Source organism: Gallinula chloropus (assembly GCF_964237585.1).
Source record: "Gallinula chloropus genome assembly, chromosome: 5".
Lineage (NCBI taxonomy): Eukaryota > Metazoa > Chordata > Aves > Gruiformes > Rallidae > Gallinula > Gallinula chloropus.
This window is the reverse complement of record NC_140090.1, coordinates 22,611,706-22,636,291: the sequence shown is the minus strand read 5'-3', so window position 1 is coordinate 22,636,291 and position 24,586 is coordinate 22,611,706. Positions and strand designations below refer to the sequence as shown.

The 24,586-nt window shown below is 45.0% G+C and overlaps 2 protein-coding genes across 4 annotated transcripts in view; both read right to left on the bottom strand.

The window, feature by feature from the left end:
* Window positions 1–4,326, bottom strand: part of MAP3K20 (mitogen-activated protein kinase kinase kinase 20) — a 65,612-nt gene extending 61,286 nt beyond the window's left edge. The window contains exon 1 of the mRNA XM_084265800.1: window positions 4,178–4,326. The gene's annotated coding sequence lies outside the window, so the exon portion shown is untranslated. The remainder of the gene's footprint in view (window positions 1–4,177) is intronic.
* An 11,681-nt stretch (window positions 4,327–16,007) lies between these two features.
* Window positions 16,008–24,586, bottom strand: part of RAPGEF4 (Rap guanine nucleotide exchange factor 4) — a gene marked incomplete at both ends in the record, with an annotated part of 148,512 nt that continues 139,933 nt past the window's right edge. For all 3 annotated transcript variants that reach the window (XM_084264845.1, XM_084264846.1, XM_084264847.1), the window contains 2 exons: window positions 16,008–16,135; window positions 17,564–17,618. In XM_084264845.1, coding sequence (XP_084120971.1) covers window positions 16,008–16,135; window positions 17,564–17,618 — 183 coding nt within the window. The remainder of the gene's footprint in view (window positions 16,136–17,563; window positions 17,619–24,586) is intronic.

The window sequence follows — 24,586 nt, the reverse complement described above, 5'->3', positions numbered from 1 at the left end:
AGAGCTGTCAAATTATTTTAAACTATAGTTCGCCCAGAAGAACCCACTGGTCCATCTAAACAAGTAAATTATTTCATTGCTGAAAGTTACGCTAACATAGAACAAGATGTTATTCCAAGAGTTCACAGAAAACAGACCTCAAGACAGTACAACATGCACAGCAGACACTTGAGAAATACAAGTGAGTACTTTTCTGATGTGCTCTCCTTGCTGCTTAAAAACTTTACCTAAACATCTATGCAGTGGCAATGTAGTGCCCGGCACATGAGCATCCGCAGAAGCTACTGCTCATTCTTTTAATGCTTTCCCAATTTCCAGTTTATCTTCAGCTGTCCCCCAGTTGCAGAAGTGATAGGCACCAGCATACAATACAGTAATATAATTTAAAAAACGAGTCATTGATTTGTATCAGGTTCTTCCAGATGTGGGCTTTTTTCCAGAGAAAGTGGAAGAGATTTACATGGGACACTCTTTATTTAGAGATCTGTAATTAACGACAGCCTAAGCTAGGTATACAGCTTTTTCCTTCCAGATGAAAGAACAGCCCTGTTTAAATATTACCCCTTGTTTTCGGATGGCAGGTAGTTAATCCTCAATTAGACCGATCAATGCCTTTGTTATGTTTGAAAAAACAACTGTTTAGAGTAACAACTGTACGTGAGAAATCCACACACAGTTATTAACTTGTCACCCTGCTTTAAAAGATACTTCACAATCTGAGTTTATAACATTGGTTAAGGAAAAAAAAAATAAATCATGTCTTTCATTAAACCCCACAGCCTTACACGTGCATCCGAAACACGTGCATCACTCCAACACGTGGCCCTGCCTCGCACCTTGCACCTCTGCAGCCAGTAGAGCAGTCCTCTGCAACAGGGTGCCCAGGCTTGGGGCCGGGGGCTTCATGGCAATTCCCCCGCGTGCAGCATAACGAGGGGCTGGTGCCACCACTGTCCTGCCCACTCACACAGCTCCACGTGCATAGCTGCTGCCATCGTGTCAGAATGGGGAACTTGATGCTGACTGGCTTCCATGCTTCTTGTCAATGAAACGAAACTCTGGCAGTTCAGAAATGGTCGGTGGCATAATTCAAGAAGAAATAATTCAACTGCCGGTTATTTTGATTATTCCTATGGGATCTTGGGGGGATGATGACTACGATGACTTTGTCCTTCTGTTTTACTGCTAATAGTAAACATGAGCTTGCAACCATGCAAGAACACCTCCAGTTTTTCCTGTGTGTTTTGGGTTTTTTCTCATAACAACTTATTTGAACTTGCTGTTAGAAGCTTGTTCATTTCACACACAAAAAGCACAGATCTGAACAGCATTTAGCAGTATTTAACATGTCAGGTTAGCATTTAACATTAGTATTTAACATGTCAGGACTCTATTATGCAAGCTATTAAGCCACAACAAGCTCAGTTCCGTACAGTACTAAGTGTTCAGTGTACGAAATGATCCATTATCTCTGGCCTGTTGGGAGAGTAACCAAGGCGGGGTCCCTCCTCCAGACCCTCCCCAAGGCAAGGGAATCTCCAGGTTGCAAAAGGAGCCCCCTACAAGCTGCTTGTCCCACATCCCAGTGCAGCAACGCTGGGAGAACCCGGCACCTTCACTCATACCTCCCAGCTGCCCAAAACCAACCTGTGCCCCAGGACAAGTGCCACTATGCCCAACTCTCTGCTTCACTCCATGTACAAGCCAGATGACCCTACTACTTGTCATTCATCTGCTGCTGCCGGAGCATGGAGAGCTTGCACTGAGGGGCTTACAGACAGGAAAGGCAGGAAAAGAATTTAGCATAAATTGCATAGTAACTGAATAAATGCAACTCCTATTTTGCTTACTGCATGGCTGTAGAACTGAAAATTGCATCTCTCATCTTAAACGTACACCTGGTGCTGCTTAAATATTCAATTACTTCAGGAAAACCTTTTATAATTTATTAAAGGGACCAACCGTGCCACTCGCTGCCCTCGCTTCACCGCATGGTTCCATGAAGCAGGATTCAGTGCTTCTTTCAGGAAGGCACGCTGCCAACATATTGCCAATAAAGTAGTAGCACACTACACTTGTGCTATCTTAAAATACACAGCAGAATGTGCCAAGATTCCTTATTTGGCAAAACAGCCCATTTGCTTTCAGGATCTTTGACTATCCATTTTTAGACCCAAATCATCCTTCGTATCCAACGTGGCTTTACAGCCTTTGGGCATATCAACCTGGGTTTTTGCAGCAGCATATTTATTTAGCCTTTAAAAATAAAAAACAAAACCATGAAAACCCACAAAAAGCCCAACAAAAAGCCCACCCTCAAACACCAAAACACTGATAACCACCGTCTTGCCTAAACAGAAAACAGAGGAGTTACAGTGATAGTGAGCAACAAGATACCCCAGAAAGAAGTTTTTCTAAATAAAAGATCCTTTAATCATATCATGAAGGCCTGATGGATAAGATGCAAACAAACTCTATACACGACTCCAAATTAAATATATCCTAATCTCCTAATCTCTGAACAGGTTAAAATAAAGTCAACAACCCCTACAATTCCTAAACTTTTTTAACGAGACTGAGCAGCAGCCCTGCAGCCAGTGAGACTGCAGGCAAGGCTCTGCCTACCTTAGTTACAGAGGCAACAACATCGGAGCCTGTCCTTTGTCACAGCCTAAGAATTCTGCCTAACTTCCATTAATAACATTTCTAATTTTATTTGAATTTATATAACCAACAGTGCTACGGAAAAAGATCTCAACTCAGCCTAAACAGTTTGAGTACTTCAGGAAAAGAAGTATTTCCCCCCCCCCCTCCCGCCCCCCCCCCCCCCCGAGCTGTATCAATGGCAGAGGAGGGTTTAAAGGTTTCACTTTAAACAGAAAACATTTTATTTCAGAGAAAGCCTAAGCTGCTCACTTCGCACACGTTATACCTCATCAGTGCTGCCTGCCAGGAGCACGCATGCAACCAAGTACACACAGGAGAGACCGGGCAGCTAAACCTGCAGCCCGGCTGGAGAGCCGCTCGGTCCCTGCACAGGCAGGACAGCAGGATCCAGGCCTCAGCTGTGCCAGCCCTTCTGCCTCCTCCTCAGCCAGCCGCACACCCCAGGGTTACCATTATCCACACTGGGCCACCGGTATGCAAAGCACACTTCTGACAGATAAAACAAGTAGGCTTCTGGAGACTGACAATTTCAGGGTAAAGTCCTGAAAACATCTAACCACAGGTCTCCGGTGGAAAGCTACGATGTTTCCAGGCACTGACCCAATTAATCCAGTGCTTTCAAATTATTTCTGCTCCTAGAATTTAGAAAAAGTAATGATCCACGGCTTTCCCGACGGTTCTGTCGCTAAAACTCGGGGCAAAGCACGCTGGACAGGGGGTAACGGATAGCTCACGCCATCGCAGGCTGAAAAACAGGCACTCCGGTGCAGCTAACTTGAGGAAACACAGCAAAAAAAAAAGGAATGCCAGTCCGCTGAGGCAAGAGAGGAGACGGGAAAATCGGAGGGGAAGTACAGTCACAGCTCAAAGCCCAACCGGAGGGATTTTATACCCTAAACAACATTAAAACGCAGCAGGTGCACGTAAGGCGAAGGGGTCTGAGGCACCGCCTGAGGGGCGGAGGGGTGCGCGAGCGCAGCAGCCCCCGGCCAAACGCCGGTGCCCACGTCCTGCAGCCAACCCCCCACGCAAGACAACAGCCCGCAGCACATTTTCCGCGTGGGCCCGTCCGGCACCGCCGCTGCTCCCGCCCTCCCGGGTGCCCCTCGGCGGACACCCCGTGCCCGGCCCGAGTCCCGGTCCCGGCCCGAGCGGCGCCCGCGGGACCCTCGCCCCACCGCGCTGCCACGCGCGGGCGCCGCTGCCGCCCGCGGGGCTTGGCCGGCGCCGCGGGACCAGGCGGCGGCCGCTCCCCGGGGCGACGCAAGGTCAGGCCGTGCGCCGGGACGGCCGAGCGCCTCCCCTCCAAGGACTTTCAAAGTTGCTTCAGCGGGTGCGAAACGTCAAATCCGGCGGGGACACCCACGGCCCGGCCCCGCTCTCCGGCCGCGCTGCGCCCCGCCGGCAGCCGGCCGCCTCCCTCCGCCCAGGCAAGCACGCACTGACCGCGCCGCCGCCCCCCGCGCTGCCCCCAGCCCGGGCGTAGCGGGGGGCACCTCGTTCTCCTCACCTTTCCCGAGGGACTCCGGGCTGGCGGGACCCGAGCGGCGCCGATCCCGGAGCCGCCGAGGGAAGCTGGAACCGGCGCGACCGCGTCTCCCGCTCCGTCCCCCGCGCTTCCGGTTGGTGCCGGGGAGCCGAAGCCGCCGCCGCCGCCCCCGCGCCTCCTCGCAGCGGCGCCACCCCGCGCTGTGCGCCGAGCCCCGCGGGGGAGGCGAGGCCGCTGCCGGCCGCCTCAGGGGAGCGGGCTGGGCGGGCGCCCCCGCCTATAGGGGATGAGGTGCCGCGGCTGGGTGGGCGACGAGGCGAGGCGGCAGGCCAGCCGGCGGCCGGTACCGACCGAGTCCCGGCCCCACGCGAGTCCCTCCGCCCCGGCCGAGGGTTCCTGAGGCGGCGGGTGAGGAGGGCTGCGTGCCCACCACTCTCGTACCTGACATGTCGATGAGTAATGATGGGGTCGCTAGGCCCCTTCTGGCCTCCGCGCCCCTCACTCAGAGTGCCGTCTGCTGCGGGGGGCTGCTGTGAGATGCTCTGGATAGAGCGTCGGCTCCATGGACAAGGTGCTGGCTCCACGCACAGTTTGGGCCAGGCAGAGGATGGCTTTTTGCCTGAGGTGGGGTGTCTGCTTGCTAGTTAACCACACCAAATTTAAGAAGAGCTTTTTGGCCCGAGCGGGGCTCAGGTGTTTGCAACCACAGCCCCACCATTGCAGATGGAAGGACTCGTGGCACACTGCTCCCATGGCCACGGCTTTGGAAGCACAAGTTCCTTCCTTACAGGTTTGCTGTTTGTGACAGGCAATATAGCCAAATTTATCTAAAATTCGTATTACCAAAACGACCTGGTGACGGTAATTTTTTTAAAAGATACTCTTCGTTGTTCTCATGCCACCAGAGCTGGGATGGTGTTACCACAAATGGTGTCACCTGGAATTGCCTGGCTGCTGCATGGTCAGCATGAGGAGCTCCCTAGGAACTGGAAGGGGGAAGGTGGTAGTGCTGTGGCCAGTCCTCCTTTTGGGAAAGTGGAAGAAGAGGAGGACTTGACTGCCAAGAACAAGCCCCTGGTCTCCCATCTGTATTCCCTGGTTGCCCTCAGGACAGTCACTGCAGGCCAGGGAAAAAAAGAGGGTCAACCCATCTCCACCCTCTGAAATCACATGGACCCTTCCTTATCCAAACATTTTAATGGTATTTTGATACTCTACTGTTGCAGAAAACTTTTTGCAAATTGAAAATAAGCTGTCATGCTTAAAGGAAGTGACTCAGAAGGCACAGGTTCAAACAGTTCTTGTGCTGAGGCAAACACATCATATAGCTCTGACAGTGTATTTTCGTATCGGTATCATGCAAGATTCAGTGCCCATCACCACTTTACACCACACTGCCCCGCTCACCTACCAGGGTCTGTACTGGGGTTTTGCGCTCACTGGAGAATCTTGGCTCCTCATTACCTCTCATATTTGGCTATAGCTATATGTAAGTGTAGACTGGCCATACCAAAATCAGCTGTGTAGCACGATGAATCACAAAGAGGTGTGCAGCATCACACTGAATCATATGCATTAATTGTACATCACTAAGATGTAAGGTATTGAGGTGAATAAGGGAAGAACATTTTCCTGATGAATCAAATACAGTTTCATGAATATTAGAGGCTTTCCCCCAAGGTGTGTTATTTTGGCATGAAAGAGGGTAAAAAACAGTTAAAACAGTGGAGGACAATACATTTCTGGCATAAAATAAGACATATTCTTCCACTGAGCTGTAATAACTGACGAGTAAAGTTCAGCAAGATCTTTGTCACAGTGCAGTAAGTACATGAAGATGCTGAGAAAGGCAAAAGGCAGGCATGGGTTGACCCCATACGCCCACCTTGGCAGTCAGCATTGCCAGGACAAGGAGTGAAGGAGGTCGCGTGCTCTGGCTTCCCCTGGATATGGCACTTTGAGGCACCATCTGACCTGCGAGTGCTTGTGCTTTGTGATGAACTGATGTGCTGGTGAGCCTGGAAAGGAGTCTCCAGGCAAAGTTAATCAGAGGTGCCAGGATTTAAAAGAAAACACAGCTATCAAATGCAAATCACATGAAACTCATGCTTTGGAGGAGGGGTGCCACATACTTAGTCTCTTAAAGACTGTGACTAACATGTTTATCCTTCCTGTCTGAGGCAATTGCCAATTAGTCAAATGATTTTAAAATCTATTTAAATGTTAATCACTCGATTCATGGAGCACTTGCATTCAGAGGTCTCTAGCCGCCAGCACTTTGTCCAGGCTTTTTGTCCAGGGCTGTGTATCCGGTGAGCTGGGATTTATCATGTCTGACTTTAGGCCCCGGGTGCAGAAAGAAGCAAACTATTCCAGCAGCACATGAGAAAGGAGGGAGTGGTTAATGTTTCCTACTCAGGAGGGTGCTGTTTAAATCGCCCTTGCTGTATGAGAGGACAAGAGAGGAAAAGTGAAGGAGCTTGAGCAAGGACTGTCCAACCCCAGAGGTACGCTATCCTGAAGCTGGAATTACTGCAAGGTTTTACCTGTGCGTTTAGGGGGTTGTCTCCTTTCTGCCCTCTAGCTAGTGGGTGTTCAGATATTGTCAAGCTTTTTTTCCCCCCATTATCATGAGAACTAAAAAATTAGCTAGTTCTGAACCCATAGTAATCAGAGTTTCCTGGGTGGTTGCTATACCACATGAAACAGCCAGCAGCACATGGCGGTATGGTTTCCCCTCACAGCAAATTCAAACTGAGAAGCTCTAAGTCAGCTCTGGAGAACTCGATCCTCATCTCAGGCTTCTTCAATTTATGTGGCACAGGCAGAAAATATTTGAAAGCTAACAGAAGTAATTGTAAAGCCACAACAATTGGCAAAGGATAAAGGTAGCTCTAGCAGCTTTTAATTCAGTTTTAGAGTTGAAAGGATTCGCATGAATTGTCTCTCTACATCTCATTGCCACACTGGTGGTGCAATGACGTCTCACCGCCTTTCAACATGGAAAATATAGTTTCATGCATATGGCCAGGTGGCTTAAATCATCCTGCCTGCCAAAAGCAGCAGTCACACCCCTCCCTGCCCTGCGAGCCCCATTCCTGCTGCCGCGCTGCCCACCTCACCTCCCGCCAGCGCGGTTTTTGCACGGCTGCACGGTGAGCGGGGCTGCGGAGGCAAAAGCCGCTGCAGGGAAAAACATCCCTTTTCACCCAGATCTGAATGCAGGTCATCGTGCCAGAGCAAAGGCAGGAGAGGAGCAAGGGCTGATACGAGCAGCTGAGAGGGACGGGGTGGGGAAGTGCTTTTTTAGCAGTCGCAAAGGTTTATGGCAGCTTAAACTGTACGTGAAACTCTAGCCATGGATAATTTGGAGGTGGACACCTGCTCCGTATTTTTCAATTCTCCTTCAAGACTGGCTCAGAGTTCAGCTCAGGCTTAGTACGGAGGTTTCTTTGAAGCACTTCTGCTTTTCTGGCTGATAACAGCCTGCCTCATTCCTGGCTTAAACAACTGACCAGAAAACATGGTGGGGGTCATGCCTGGGCTATACTAGCATGAAATGTTGTACACACGTTACCATACCACTAGCAGTAGTGTATGCTGGTGTGAATCCAGCTGGTTTGAGCAACAACAGCAGTAACAATACGGTAGCATTAATTTTATACCATTTGTACCATCAGGCTTGTGACCTGGAACTGGCTCACGAGTGGCTCACCTGAAACCCCTCCCTGCATCATTATTTTTGCTTGCGCTGTCCAGCCTGAAATTCATGCAGGTATGTCCAGATATGCTGTAACCACACACCTCTGCAGTTACACCCCGAAACAGAACGAGCAGGGTTTGTTTCGTGACTAAAACGGAACCTGGCATGGTGCTGCTTGCCAAAATTTGCTGCATTTAGACTCTCTGAGAGATGGAGTCAGCGAGCTCTAGCAAGTGGAAAATCTAAGGACTTGCCTTTGGGTTTGGCTCAGAGGCAATCCTGCCTTTCCTGCCGCAAATGGCCCGGGGAATGTGCGCCCACACGCACCGACCATCTGATGCTACGTGCAGCCCCCGTGCCCACACAGCCAGGGCTGATCCCTGTCTGCTTCAGCAGCCCCGGCTTTGGTGTGCTGTGGTGACTGGCTCATTCTCAACTTTCATGGGGAATGACGAAAAATAGAGCCTGTACTAAGGATTGTACATCTCACACCCACACAAATGATATTCTTTTCTGCTGCTGCTTTCTCATCTTTTTTTTATTAGAAAAAGTAGGAATTTATGAAAGCACCTGTCTTGTATATTTAACATAAAATAAAAAAAATAGTATTATAAATACTATTTACATATTAATTGTAAAATTATTAAGCACAGAAAGACTAAATGCAGACTAGAACAATAAAATAGAGGTATTTGTGTGGCAGAGAGGGCTGGTCTGCGATGGGTGTTTTACATGTGGATCAGATATCTGCTTTGTGCAGAACGGTTTTCAGAACTGGCAGGCTACAGCTTGTACACTGTTTGTCTTTTGATCTGGCATGTGTGCAGTATAAAAGCACATATAACTTCTACAAAAATGTCAATATAATTAAAATGGAGATAGCAATGAGATGGCAAAATATTAACAAGAAATAAATTTCCTGATTGTTTTACAAGAATGGTTTTCTTATCTTTTACTGGCACCACAATTTTTAGCCGATCGTTATATTCAGCTGTAATCCACTCCCTACTACTCTGTTCAGTTACCATTTCATTGCATACTTTTAATTATATATATATATAACTCATACTCCTCCTTATATTAAATTTTGTGCTCCAATAGACTTAATTTGTTGTTCTAATTTCAGCACATTTTTTTCTCTAAAATGTAATATGGCTTAATGGTGTTTTCTTTGTTTTAAAGCTGTACTGAATTTATTGTTGCTGTGCCCGGTCGTGTTTTCTAATCCGCACGACTGTGAGCTCCACTGAAGCAACAGTCCCTTCATTTCCCTCATCATTTTTTTTTCCCAATAGGTTGCTTGATCTTAGGGAGTCGGGAGAGGCAGGCACAGCTCCACCTCTGAGGACCACCAAGGGAAGATGACAAGGCAGAAGATGCAACAGCTGGTTTAAAGCATCATATGTTGTTTTCTTTGTTAAAACTAACTAGTATGTAACTATTTAGTATATTTACCTTTCTTGGAAACCGAAGGCAACCACTGCAATCATGAAAACTTTGGGCACCGTTCACAGGCAGTCGGTTTGAACTAAAAAGAAAATATTAGCTCCTTTTAATGATATTCTGTAGTGTGAGCAGCTTACATTTTTTTGCTGCTTGTTTAGTCCAGCGTATATTAGTTAGAAACAAATCTGGCTATTGAAGATCAAATCTTTTTCTGTTTGGATTTAGAGATGAGATAAAACTAGAAAATGCCCATAATATTAGGCTGCCTCAGAAAAGCCCTTATTTTAGATAAATCTCTTTAGCTGCATCATCTCAGTACCTTTGCCTGTGTTCCCAAAAAGGAGGTGATCAAACACCCACCCCCCCTCCCCAACACTAGTGCACTGTTAACAACATCTAGTTGTGTCAGGGAGGGAAAAAAATAAATCTGTGCAAAGCTCTAACTGATCAGGAGCATCACAAAGGAGTTACCAGCCAGAAAACTGGAACAGGAGAAACATTAGGGCAGGAATTACAAATGGAAGGAAACGCTAGAATTCAAACAGACACTAGGCAGCAACCTGCCAGTACCGCAGCCCTCAAGGGTCAGTCCTACTGAGAATGAGGACATCTAAAGAAAACCCAAGGCAACGCCGGCTCCCTGTTATCTGAGAACATCCACAATGCTGCCGACCGTACTCCTGCGCAGAAAGAACGTACACCTGTGAAAGACCACAAAGCCTCGGCAAACACAGCGAGCGGATTCACTCGCTGCCTCGGACAGCATCTGAGGGAAGAACTATTTAAAAACACAAGAGGTGGTGCTATAATGAGGAAACCATGGAGAGCAGAAAGCTCATGATTATTGACAGAAGTTGATTAAGAAATGGATTATTGTCTGTTAGGATGTTGGAATATCTACTGTCACCTCTAGCCTACGTATCTTTATGTAAATTTCCTTTAATTGAGTTATTCATTTACAATCGTTATTTTCATTGTAATGTGCTTTATTTGCATTTGAAAGCAAAAAGAGGAAAAAATTAAACTCGACTGGCTGACCCCTGCCATGTGACAAAGGCTTTGCTTTTTGCCACTCTGACCCAAATGGATTAGGGCCAGGAAATAAAGGTCAGCCTCTTACCAGTCCCCCCGTGTGTCACATTTTTATTGCATGGAGTTTCCAAGAAAAATATTCCAATTTGCGTCAGTAATTATGCATTCTTTATGCATTTTCATGTAGTTTTCTGAGTTTATTTTGAATTCAGAAATTACCTTTGAGTGCCAAACCTTTTCAAAGCGAACCCTTTGTGAAATATCCTTCAGCAGTTAAATGGGAACGGTAGATTTTGTAGCTGTGCATGCTCTCTGTTTTGCCCTTTTAATTGTGAGAGTCTTCCTCTTTACTGCAGTCCCTCCATCACTTGAGTCAAACAGCATCAAGACCATGGTTGGATTATGTTATTTTAAGAATTTACAAGTTAATTCCCTAGTTAGGTGCTGTATGAGAGCAGCATGTTGTTGGCAGATAAGTGAGAAACAGTCTTACATGTTCCTGGGTGGTGTGCAGGTAAATGCATGTGGGACATACCCCAGGTGCTCCTATAGCATACTGACCACAGCCCTTTGACATGGAGAGAAGCTGGAGAGGGGCTTTCAGCCATTCAGGTCTCTGTCCTGCGGGAGCTGTTTTGGGGTGGCAGTGCCAGGGGCGGAGTGGATCAGGTCCGAGGCTGGCCATGCTGTCACACCCGCCGAGTGCTGGCCAGCCCCACAGCACTGTGCCGGGGAGACACCCAAGGGTGTCAGGGGTCCCCTGGGCACAACTGCGGCCCTGGAGGCAGGGCTCTGTTGTCTGTTTGTGCTCCAGGTGAAGTTAGGCTGTTCTAGAAGTTTCTGGTTTAGTAATTTTAATGATAACTTTTTAATCTGGTCATTACTTCCTTTGATTGCTAATACGTGACCTCTGGTGACAGCTGCTGCTTGTGCCTGCTAAACTTTAATGCAGGCTACAGTAAAGAACATTATGATTATTTGAAAAGGCAGGGTGTAATGCATTTCAGATTAACAGTGAAAGAAAAGCTATTCAAGTTAGAGGTTCACTTTGCTGTATCACTCTCTATGCTGCTTTCCTTATTATCAGCACAAAAATGAAATGAGAGTAGCACATCTTTTAATTTTCTTCCACTATTACCTCTTGATTTGCATTCAGAGCTCCCAGAAGAAATACCACTGAATTCAGAAGTAGTCTATTTAAGCTGCGTGGTGTTTAAAAATCTCTGGAAGAGGTTAAGGTACTGTATATTATGCAGTTGACCTTGCTAAGAAGCTATGTTAACAATTTAGACTTATAATTTTCTGCTGTTACATTTTGCTAATTTTTTTTCTTTTTAAAGCAAAATTCATTATCTCTTTTGGTACCCCTGCAGGTTAAACCTTTTGATTTCTCTCTCACTTATTTTGTGAGGTTTCTAAATTGTATTTAAACTTCTTGTACTTAAAAGGTTGTTTTGCCAGTGTCTCTGAAAAGAGGGCTTTTTTTTGTCTCTGTCTCTCCCTTTGTACGTGGTCTGTGGAGGCTGTGTGCCTTCACAGCATTTTCCTTAGGAGGAAAAAAACCCAAACCCTCCATCTGCAGAGTCCTGCAAGTACATTTGAACTCTTTTATCTGGCACTCTCACGTCTTTGTGGCTGACTGGGTTTGAACAAGATGTCTGGGGAAAATATCGTGGCTCCTGCCTTTACCGAGCAATTGTAGCCTCCTGGTGTGTTGCATACAGCCTCCCTGGATTTAACCTTTGAGCCCTGGCACTGTCTAGCGATGGATGGGCAGCCCTGGGCCTGTCATCAAGAAAAACAGCAAATCCTAACAAAGGAATGACAGCGAAATGCGCCAGGCTAGGCAAGGGATGTACCCTGCTCTCAAGGCTCTGCAGCCCCGAGTAGAGGTGCCTGTGCTCCATACTGCTGCTTGAGCTAAAAACCACCTCGCCAGTGGAACCCTGTAATGCAGAACATTTTCAAAATGCCCATGGTGTCACCATCCCAGCAGCAAATGATTATGGTTGACACTGCTTCCTGGTCGCCTCCCTCTCATCTGAATGCTACAGCTGTGACTCTGCCAGTAAATGAACAGGGATGGGGGCTCTGGGATGCGTGGCCAAGCAGCATGGGCCAGCCCTATCAGCACAGCGTGACCCGTGTCCCTCGGGCATGATCGTTATTTTGAACAGGTTCATATTTTTCCAGTCTGCAGGTTCTGCTGTTCGTGCAAGCAGGGATCAGGGAGGTCTGTAGCACCGTGAGTCCCACTGAGGATTGCGGGGCAGGGACGGAGACAGGATGGACAGACTCATCCGTATTTCCTACTGGAGCTGGTCCCCAGTGCATGCTGCTCCAGGAAGAACAGCTGGACACTCTGATCTGGTGCTAGTTGGTGTGGGCCGAGATCAGGTCCCTTGGCCGGGCCTGCTACTATAGAAGCAGTATGGACTGCGGGCGGTACAGTGCCGGGGGTCGCTCTTTGGCTCAGCTCTGTTGTCACAGCATCCGAGCCCAGGCGTACAGAGCAGCCCCAGAGTCAACAGGCAAGGGGTGTCTCTTCACTCAGGCAGGATCCAGTTGTGACTCGCAGCTGCAAGCACAGGGCAGGCATTTTGCCATGTCAGAGTTTCCCGAGCTCCTGGTCACTTTCACACTATCGCAACAGTCACTGAGACTTCATACAGCAAGAGCAATACACCAACAGCTGCCTGCCTGTTGTAAAGTCAACACAGAGAGCAAGAAGCCCAGTATGGATCCCAGAGCCAGAAGATAGCTTTATTCGTTTAATCTCTAGGTATGTAGACTGTGATCAGCACCATAGCAACTATCTGGGCTACTCGAATGAGTTAGATACAGAGATAGCAACACTTGTTATTTACACAGCACCCTTTATTGGAAAATTAAAAAACTGCCAGATACCAGTTTCATTGAGTAGGTAAACTGCATTCATTTGTTGATACGGAGGTGCCATAAAACCTCTCTTGTATCACCAGAATATATCTTCACGATAGAGGCTGTTTGGCAACAAATAAGTAAAACAGTTAGAGGTTTTAAGGAATAAAAGAATAAACCAAGGGGATAAAAACATACTAAACGGATGAAGAATCAGTTGATGTGCAGAGCCAAGCTGAAACTTGGCAGCTCTAGAAACCAGTTAACACAGAAATAAATGGAAGTCCAAACAATAGGAACAAATCTGGAACAAATAAAATCATGAACTCACAAATGTTATAAAATGATTGTAAAGATAAAAATGTCTTTTGAATTAATTGTGTCCCTGAAGTTTATTCTATGGCATACTTTGCTTTGGGGAAGATTCTGTATCTGAAAAAGCCGTATGAAGTATATTCATAGAGCAGTAAAAATGGAAATGAGAAATATTTCTCACTTGAAATAATAAGACACAAATTTGTCTCTATGTTATTAGCTGGTTTCCCTCTGAATCATCTTGAACTTCTAGTCAGACAGCAAAGTTAAAATAAATTATTTCATCATGCTGCAGAATATTTCTTAACTGTGTAATTCTTTCCTTTGCAGGACGCAGGTACTGAGCAGATACTGGGTCTGTGTGTCATCATTTCCCTGGTGACTCTCAGCTTTTGCAGATTTTATGTTTCAACTAAAAGGATGTAACTATTTTCATAGATAGAAAACATAAAATCTTTATACTGACTTCACGCAGTCCCGGTCAACGCCAAGAAAAGTGTGTTCTGTTTCTGAGGCGAAATGTAGGCTCTATCAGTGAGGTCATCTCTTAAGTTTAATTATGAGATAATAGTTGCATCTCCTAATTTCAAGCTTAATCGGTTTTATGACATCCAGCTTTGCAGAGCAGAGCTGGTGTGAACGCAGCAGGAGAGACTTGTTGTTTGAACACTGTCACTCCCCTGGCGCACACTCAGCTGCACACTCAGCGCTTGCCTGGCAGCCGTACAGCCATCCCGAGGGGCACTCAGGCTGACTTTAGAGGAGAAAAGGTACAGGCCAGATGACCTCTTCCCTCACGGCTCCAGGACCTGACAGACCTCCCCAGGTGAGCAAAGCCAGAGGCCTCTTGAGTACCACGCTAGCCAAGGCCTGAGCTCGAGTCAGCTAACCAGGGGCAGAGCCCTGTTCCAGAGGAGGGAACTGTTGGCGCTCCCATCAGTGACCGAGCAGGTAGCTCAAGGTAAACACACATCCCTTCTTCCTGTGAACCTTTCCATTTAAATGTGTTTCGAGGGGAGGGTAGGGAGCCCCCAAACAAACTCTGAGTAGAACCATGGCGTTACATCAGTGCAAGACTGCCATCCCCCGTGGCAGGGGTGGCTCTGTCTGGCTTTAAACCCCTCCTCGTGCCCCAGTGGGCTTTAAACTGCTCCTCCATGCCCCAGTGGGCTTTAAACTGCTCCTCCATGCCCCAGTGGGTGGAGGCCAACTGCAGGTCTGGGGCCCCACAGACGATAAAGGACGTTTGCTGTGTCAGCCAGCTCCCAGCACTGGTATTCGTGCAGGGATGAAGCTGGAAGTGCAAATGAGGCCAGTGACTAAACCCTTCCGGCAACTACATTTAATAAAGTACTGCGTGTTATTTACAGAAAACATACATCACACGTCCTACACATGAAATGCACACAAGGTATAAAGACAAAAGCTCTGCTCCTGCAACATGCTCAACAAAATAAATAAAACTGAATTATTTTGGCACGATAGCTATTACATAAATAAGTATCCTAGAACATAATGAATTAACATTTATTTACAGTCTATTGAAAGTGCAAAACAATTGGCTGAAAATTAAGATATTTGTAAATGCTTAAGACCAGAAAATATGTGTTAACCAGCCACAGTTAATTATAGCTGAAGTTTAAGGTTTTACTGTCCAGGAAATTATTCTCTTGAAATCCGTTTGTGCATATTGTGCTCTTTTTGAACCGGTCCTTTGCTACCTTTACGCTATGGATTTCGACCACCTTACTGTCATCATGGAATTTTGTAAAAACCTGATTGGTAGTTTAAAAAAAGAAGTAAAATGTAAACACAGATTAATCTATTTATCATTCAAAACATTTTCAGTCCTGTCAGTTAGTTCTCTGAAATGGCCACACTGCTTGCAGTAGTAGGCAGTACGACTGAGATTAGAACTTTCTCTCAGTATCTGTTTCATTTCAAATGGAAGTATTTATAAGTCTCCTCTGAATGGAACTGTACCTTGGACCTCTCTTCAACCTACATTCTTTCATCAGATGTTTACATACATCTTCTACTGAGGTCAGCAGTAGCCAGGCAAGCTAAACTGATGATCACTTTTGGTCCTGACCTGGAGAATAAATCATAAAATACAGATTTTTTTAAACTAGGGAGGAAAAACACTACCTCCTTTAGAATCATTAGACGCTCTTTGTGCATTTCCCACTAAGTATTCTATTTTATCTTTTGCCTCTTTTGCCCATGTGAGAAATCATTTACTACACTTTAAAATGAGTTAACAGGTCGCAGCATGGCCACCCGTGCAGCTACAGTGCATAAATTCGCTCCTCAGCCAAAGTTCTCCTACAGGCTGGGGACATTGTGCGTCGCCTAAGACCTTAGAATATGTTTTTGCTTATTTTTGTAGTGGCAGTGTGGTAGCAGAGAAAGTGAAGTTCTTAACAAGTGACCTTGACAGGATAAAAGATCATTTCTCATCATTGCTTCAAATGTTTATGCTCGACGCGGTTCTAGTCGGTGAGACATCTGTGATAAAGTTCTCTGGTTGTCAATCACATTTAATTGCCGCACATAGCTCCGAACATCCTGATGGTTCTTATTAGTTAGGGCTGCGTCGGGATCTGGTGAAAGAGAAATGATGTAGGATTGATACACTTAAATGAACAAATGCCTGAACAGAACGCGAAACTCTTTACAAGCTGTCACAGGAAACACCAGGTCCTGGTGAGTTAAAAAGACAATATTTAGAAACCGCTTTCTTTGAAACCTTTCCTCCATATCCGATAGTCTTTCTGGTTACTACCCCCACAAATTAGCTTTTTCTCTCAGACATCCTTGGCTACATTTACTCAAATTGATGGCCCTTGGTTAGAGTTTTATACATCACCTTACCCGTCAATAGCTATAAATTACACAGCTCACTGCTATGGTTTAAAGCTGCCCACCGGCTTTTGAACCGGCGGCTTTCACACAGGCTCAAGACTGTGTAATTGATTGAAACCTCCTTTCAGGAAACATTCCCATTTCTCGCTCGCTGGTGAACACCTGTAGCGCTGCAGTGCCCAGTGGCTGCCCCATTCAAGCCGCAACATTTCCCACCTGCTCACGTTGCTTAACGTAGCCACATTATACCTGCTCCAGCAACAACTGTGAAACACCACTGAGTTAAAACCTCGGTATCTTCAACCTCAGAGCAAATCGCTTACAACTTAATGAAATACGTGTTAGGGAACTGAAACTCCTCTGAAAGAAAACTACCGAAGCTTTTACCGTATGTCAATACAGACATACACATGGAAAAAGCATGGCACTCAGATTCAGCACATCTATACACCAACAACTACACGTTGCTCTGTCACCTGTAGTGAAAATCTGCTTCTGTTTCTAAATATGTGGAGTGCTCACTAGTGCTGAACACATGAAAATGTAAAGGTAATAGCCAGAAAAACCTTGATGGTGGGAGAAAAAAACCCAAACCTCTCTTAACTTGATTTTAAGCTAGGCTTTGACCCAGATGAAAGGAAACTATTTCTGTAAAAATGTATTGTCTTGTATTCTTCTGTTCTTTGAGAAACAGGAAGGCTGCTGTGAGGCCTCAAGTAAGCCCTGGTAATTACACTGACAAACAGGTTTTAAGATCACCACTTTATGCAGTTATGTAATTTATAAATGCTATGTTTACCGACTGGTTTCCTATAAAGACAGGGTTTATCCAAGCAGGTATCACACGTGTATCTCTGTGCTGCTGTCTGCTCACCTTATTTCAACCCCTTCTGAACCCAGAGGCTAATTTCAACTGGTTCTAATTGGACAAGTGTGCAGAGACCTCACAGACATTTTGCTCCCTCACATGTGTGGAAAAGAGATGGAGGAGAAGGGGCTTATTAGAGCTTCCTGAAGGGTGTTTCACCCTGTGAAACGTTAGAGGATCCAAACATGGAAGAATCACTGGAAATCAGGCTTTTCAATTCTGGTACACACAGAATTAGTTGCAATTACTGTAACTACTGATGATAATGCTGACTGTGCAGATGTTGTAATACACTTACTGAAAGATTGGCTTCGGCAGAATTTCACCGTCCTGACAGTGTTGGCAATCATGCGCTGGAAGGAAAAGATGGAATGCAATCAGAGAACAAGCACTGTATTTCATCATCATTTAAACGAAGCACCTAACTGTGCCTGAGTGCAAAGACATATGCCAATAAAAGCAGTCATATGAATGAAAATATAATTTTAATGCTGATACCCTCATATGTAGGGCGTGATTTGCATTTACACAGGCTTCAAATGAGCACGAGTAATTTACATGTGCTCAGAGAACCCTTTCCCTTGCTTAGATGCTGTAAAAGGTCTTAACTAGGGATGAAGATCAGCCCCTTCAATGTGCATTTCTTTGATAACATCTTCCCACATTAAAAAGTAGAAAGAATATCATGTAGAACTCCTGGGACCATGGACACATGTGAATTTTAAGACCATCTGTTCCTAACAGCAAGGCCATTTCTAGAACATACTCAGCAGTTAAAGAGCTTTCACTTTTCATATGAGTTTTGAGTTTAAAATTCAGCCTTCCTGGAAAATGACAGTGTAAAGCTGTACGTGAGGGCCTATGTTCACCGATTCCCTCTGGAAGTATGCTCGATTCCCAGGTGAGAAGGCCACTGGTTAGAACTGTGGCCCTGCAGGCAAGTGTCACCCAACAACATTTCTTTCTGTTCCTCTTGCTTAGAATAAGACAAAGCTGGGGTAAGGGGAGGGAAATGCTATTCCATGCTATTCCTCATCGGTCTAATGCTCGATCCAGCACTTAATCGTGGTCCAGCAGTTACAACACAGCTCCATCCCTTAACACAGCATGCTCTTGCCAGGCTGCTTAATACCTGCTTGAAATTGTGTGTGAGTTTAACAAGCTAGTCCTAAACCTTCACACAATGGAGCGATGTGTTTCTTACTAGTAAACAGTAAAACCTGGGGCGTGTGCTCCTCAAAATGAACACAGTTATCTTTCATGAAAACGATGCCATAAATAAAATACCTTTGTGAAATCTCGTCATTCCAGCAATGGGAGCAATGGGAGCACCAATGTAAAACATTCCTTACACACACACTGAATAACCTTAGACAGTTAATGCACTGTCAAGCATACAAAAATGGGTATGGCTGGTGGCCAGCGTTAGAAACACTACTGCTGTATCACGTAATAAATTTCTGTGGATTATACACTGTATAATCAAATGTGGCTATTCTGAAACTGATCTAAAATATTATAACTCTAAAACACAAGTTCCCAAAAGATCTAGGGAATTTGGATATGGGTCTGATTATATTTTTCCAAGAGTCATACGTATTTACATGTAGAGAATCAGTAGATTTCATGTAAGAGTAATTTTTATCCTATGTTAATTTTCACACCTATTCAAGCCATGACTACTAGGCAGATTTTCTAAGGCACTTACCTTGCAAATGTTCTCATATGTGCTTAGCATTAAGCATGTGAATAAGCCCCATTGACTCCAATGGAACCTCTTAAATACTCCAAGACAAGCACCCATTACAATACTGGATCGAGACAGAACGCAGTGGGTATCACAGTGTTGGTTCTTCAAGTCTAACCCAGTCAAATGAAAATCAAAACATCAACCCTGTAAACATGAATGTCTCATACCTCTGTGGATTCTGTTGTGTGATGCTGCTACTTTGATTTATACCATTTCAAACAGGACTTGCCTAAAATAACTCTTTCAAGGACAGACAATAAAGATGAACCGGACCAGCCAACCCGATGAAGTTTCCACAGCTTCAAAGGAAGCTTTGCTAAGCCCACTTCAATTTATGAAGATAGCTAGTGTTGCTTGATGCACTGTACTGGTGGACTGTTAATACACACACTAATTTTTCATACCTGTAAATGTTTAGGTTTTGAATTCTTGCTTTGTAATTATCTTTGGAGTCAGACTGATGGCACAGTGTTTGATTAGTAAGCTTCTCAGGTGAAAACTTAGATTTATCAAAAAAAGTGTGTGCTGTGGAATTATTTTACTTTTTCTTTATGGAAGAATTTATTCTGGAAAAAAGCACAGCATTGACAATACACACTGTAATGCTGTATTGTACTGAAAGACAAACTGTGTGTGCAGCAAAGGTTTCAAAAAAGTTTTCACTGTTTCCAAATTTCTCATTATATGGGCTATTCCAGGCAAGGAAAACTGAAGTGGCAATGAACTTGTCTGACTTCTGGTTAAAGGCTGAGCTGCCTGGCTTCCTTCAGTTGGCTGAAAGGCTTCGTTTTAAGGAGTTACTTTCCCTGTTCCTGAGGATAATCTCATTCAGTCTCTGCATTCAGAAGTATCCTGGTAATGATGAAACACAAAGGAACGAGGAAGCGGGTGTTAAAACAGGATAAATGGAGAAGCTGTGGCCAGACGGCAGCATCGCAACCCATTGGGGAGATTCTGGAGCATTATGTATCCTTGAAGAGCTCCTTTCATGTTGCCTTTTCCAAGCACCAATGTACTGTCTAATATAAGCTCAAAAGAGCTCCTCGTTGGAAGGTGCAAATTGAACAAGGAGCCAGCATATGAAACGAAGGTGAATTTCCTTTCCTGAATCTTGCAGATAAGTTGGATTGTCTTCTTTTGATTCAAGAAAACTAGAAACATGTGCGGAGAAAATGTTCAGGTGGAGGTTTAATTGCCAGCTGCTTATAATTTTTCTTCAAATAGAGGATTACCTCTAGTTAATGCCTGCAAAAATTAACCTCTGTTTACTCTGTTTGCTGTGCTAAGAACGACCATTATTGGAAAGCCATACAAACCTGAATTTGGATCTTTCTGAAACGGAACCAACTGCATAATGTAACAAGCAACTGCTACTACCAGCATGCTATATATACACAACAATACCCTTTCAAGTTTTATGCAGTCTGGAATAGTGGCAGCAGGCCAGCACATTATCTTCTAATCCATTCCAAAGCCAGGTTTCTAAATGTTATAAATATTCATATATGCCATAGAAAACTACTAAGGGCTTTAGTCACACACTTTTTGCATAATCTTTATGTTCCAAAAATGAAAGAATGTTTGCTCTTTTTTTGCATAAGGATCAGAGTGTGAATTCCCTTTTGTTCATCTCCACAAACCCCGAAAACCAATATGCACAGATTCTCTAATCCTCATTTCACACCTGAAGGGTGAAGAGGCTTGACGAAAAGCAGCATCAGTGGCCAGCATCATGGCACTGCCTTGTGCCGCCATGGCAGGTCAGCACTTTCAGAGCTCTTCCATGGCTTCTGCTCCCTCTGCAGGTGCCATTTCTGAGGCATGCTGGGAAGTGTGACATGGAGACAGTGCCACAGAAAATGATCTTTGTTCAGGCGGTCTGATGATTTGAGATATGGCACTGATAAAGTTCACAAATAATTGCATCTTCCCGCTGCCTGTGAAGACAAAACTCTGCACTGGCAGCCAGCGTGCAACATTATGCAGCAGAGGTTTGAAAAGAGCAGAAATCAGTAAGTGGTCAAGAGTATGAAATACTGCCTGTCCTCAAGGGGAGTCATGCTCAGCACTTCCCTCACTTTCCTGTCCCTGGCAAGACATAATTCTAGAAAAGGGCTTTTAAATTTTTTCTAAATCTATAGCTATAAACGCAACGTCACTTGAATGTTATATATTGCCCTGTACTGCACTGCAGGCTGTAGGTTGTCCTCTATCTGCTAAAGCATATGGAGCTTATAGGAACCAGTGCTACTGAAATACTACTTACAGCCTTGGAGGATCTCTGCCACCTGAAGAGAGAGTCATTAATGGACTTGAAACACAAATGTGTATCCTAGATCACAAACTGTGTTTGCTGTCTACTGCCACCTTTTTATCTTTCACCTACTTGCAGCTCTCAAGATCTCCTCAGCCTGCCAAAATATAACTAAGACTTTTAAAAACTTTACAGGCCTACTCATTCCTTACTCCTCTGTGACAAATATGTCTTCAGTTTTTACATAGATGGGCCTTCTAAAGCAACACTTAAAACCAACATCTACTGCCAGCTCACTAGTGGAGAAAGGATGCGGGTAGGTTTTACCACACAAGGTTATGGAGTATATGCCAGCATAGAAGGTACATCAAGGTACAAGCTTGCACCTTGTCTCCATCAGCTTCTTCAAGTGAGACAAGGAAAAGACCTTCAACACTTCTCTTAACCCATATCTTGTTTGGTATTGAAGACAAAGTCTTTAACTAAAGACTTAGGGTAATAATACCAGCAATTTAGGTATTCTGGCTACTTACTGACAAAAGTATAAATAACATGTTCCAGGCTGGATTTTAAGGCCAAATGTGTGTTTCCTCAACTCTCACCTTGCTTCATGCAATAAATGGCACAAGTTACACAAGTGCAGTGCAACTACAAAGAGTGCTACTATTTCTGACCCATCACTATTGTTTGCCCACATCTTGTACAAACCAAGTGGAACCACTTACAAACTTCCCTTTTCACACATAGCTGCGGCACTACCACAGATGGTATTCTCTTCCCTGGGTAGATGCCCCTGCCCTCCCCATCCTCACAGCCTCCTCCAAGAAAGAAGCATCCGTGGGGATCAGGAGATGTGGAAGGGGAAGGAGGAGCAGGCAGTTAAAAAGCAGCAGCAGGTAAAGCTCAGCAACACTCTGCAGAGCGATGTCCCTCACTACTGCCAATACCACAGTTCTGCCACGACACCTCTGACAAGACAGATTTGTAGGGAAGCACAGCAGGAAAGAAATGACTCAGGCCCTTTCCTTTTTAGGTTGACTTGTTAAAAACCCCCAACAAACCTAGGCTAATGTGGTTTAACACCATCTGCCTGTTTTCCCTTTCTTCTCTGGATAATTTTGTCAAATTTGGAAAGAGACAACCAGAGTTTTCAAACATAAGAAAGCTCCTACCAATTCTCTGTGGAGGAGAGAAAGACTGTGCAAGTGCCCTCTTCCCCTGTCTCCTTCAGGGAAGAGGCTGTAGTGCAAGTTCCTATGTTATGACAAAAGCTTATTCACACAGAATTCCCCAGCCATGAAGAAACCATGCGAGCCCCAGCCACAAAAAAATAAGCCCTGAGCAGAGCTCCGGCAGCCCTGAAACACAAATGTTTAGGAAACCAGGCCTTGCTGTTTCTGGCACTCGGGGAACTCCTGGCTCAGACGCTGTCTGACAGCTCCTGCGTGTTTGAAGATGCATCACTTAATATAAATAATAACAGAAACATCAGAAACATAAAAGATTTAAAGGAAGCTGTTTCAGCTGAAGAGATGCCACTAGATCAAACTTCTACTTTTGGCTGCTGGTTACAGGAATAAAGTTGTCAGCAGCACATCAGCTGTCGGGATCAGAGCTCTGTGGTGAGAATGCAGATACGATGCCAGAGGCTGTTCTCAGTTTCATCACTGTGCTTACACCAGAGCCAGAGGGACCCACCTCCTCCTGTGGCAAATGGCACCACCGGTGGCAGCTACCCAGATATTGTTATTCATAAACTTCAACGGGCACCAAAGTTAGGATGGATGAAGGGAAATAATTTTCCAAAGAACAAAGACGTTTCAGACAGATCAGTAAGAGTGGCTCCCAGCACTATTTGGAGGTACCTCCATCTGCTTGTGACAGAACATCATGTGGCAGAACAAACAGGCAGGAACAACAAATGGCAGCACATGATTCCTGAGAGGAGCTCTGGTTTCTGCTTTTCTCCTCAAACTGGCAAAATAACATCACAGATTTGCCTCGCATTTATACTTATGTAAAAGAGAGCTGAATTTATCTGAGAGTTATCTCTGATAATAAGGCTGAGTGGTCTTGTCTTCACTAGTTAATATCTGGCAATTATGTGTGAATATGACAGTTGTAAGCTTAACACAAGTAGGCGGCAGCGACTGAAGTTTAACAGTAGGCTTTTCTTCTTTGCTTGACCTGATGACACATACAAAAATCTAAAAACTGCCAGGTCCACATTAGGATTTGAATGAATTATGTGGGTGGAATCTGAATACATGTTGCTTTGAAGAGCTATGGCTTGAGAGAAAAGCAAGAAAAACACCACAGAGGCATGCAGAAGAGCTGGTGAAGAACATTAAAAACAAAAGATACACTTTTAGCAAGGTGTGGAGAAGCAGCAGAGTGATCTTCTAGGTAGAGCACTAACTGAAGAAAGGTTTAGGATACTGAGAGACTGTTTCCCTTTCTGTTGTGTGGAGGAACATGAGACATTACATTGATTCTTAAAAAAATATATAGCGTCAAAAATACATTATTTGATCTTCACTTTCCCCCCCTGAAGGAAATGCTCACAGGTCAGCTTCCCAATCAAAATGGGTGATACGACATTCCTGCAGTATAAAATTCTATTTAAAACTTTTGGGTACTCCTAGTGAGTCCATGTTCTGGAGATAACATGCTTCTGAAGATAAGGCGATGTGCAGACTCGGGTGAAAAGGGCAGACCTGCAGCAGCCCAGATATGGATCAGTTTAAGCTACTACAAAATTCACTCTTGGCCTTGGCAGTGCCAAATTTGCGATACAGAGTGTTGCAGAACCTTTTCTAAATGGCAAGCCTGGTTTGAACTTCTGTCCATGGGCAAGTGCTCACAGGAAAGCTCCTGTCTCCTGTAATGGCTTTTACAGATAATCAGGCGTAGACAAGAGCCAGAGGCATATGGCTCTGAGGGCTGTGGATGTACTGGCTTTTCTGGCTCAGGAGGTGTAAGTAGGCCAAGTGAGGTGGAACATGGAGCCAGCCACAGAGCCATGGCTATAACAATGCAGTTGCCATCCCTCTTGGTTTGGAGGTGCTCTGGCCAAGTCTGAGATTCCCTTGTGTTCCCTGGGATATTTACTTTCTACACTATATATATATATATATATATATATGATTAGCACAGTCAGTCCCCAAAAAAAGTCCTTTTCTGCAGGTAGGAGGCTCCAGGCCTTAGGAAGGAGACAGCAGCACAGTCTGCATATGCAATTACAGAATGTCATTACAGCAAAGTGAGGTCAGGCCCTTACTCAGGCATTAGCACTACCATTTACCCACAACAAAGTC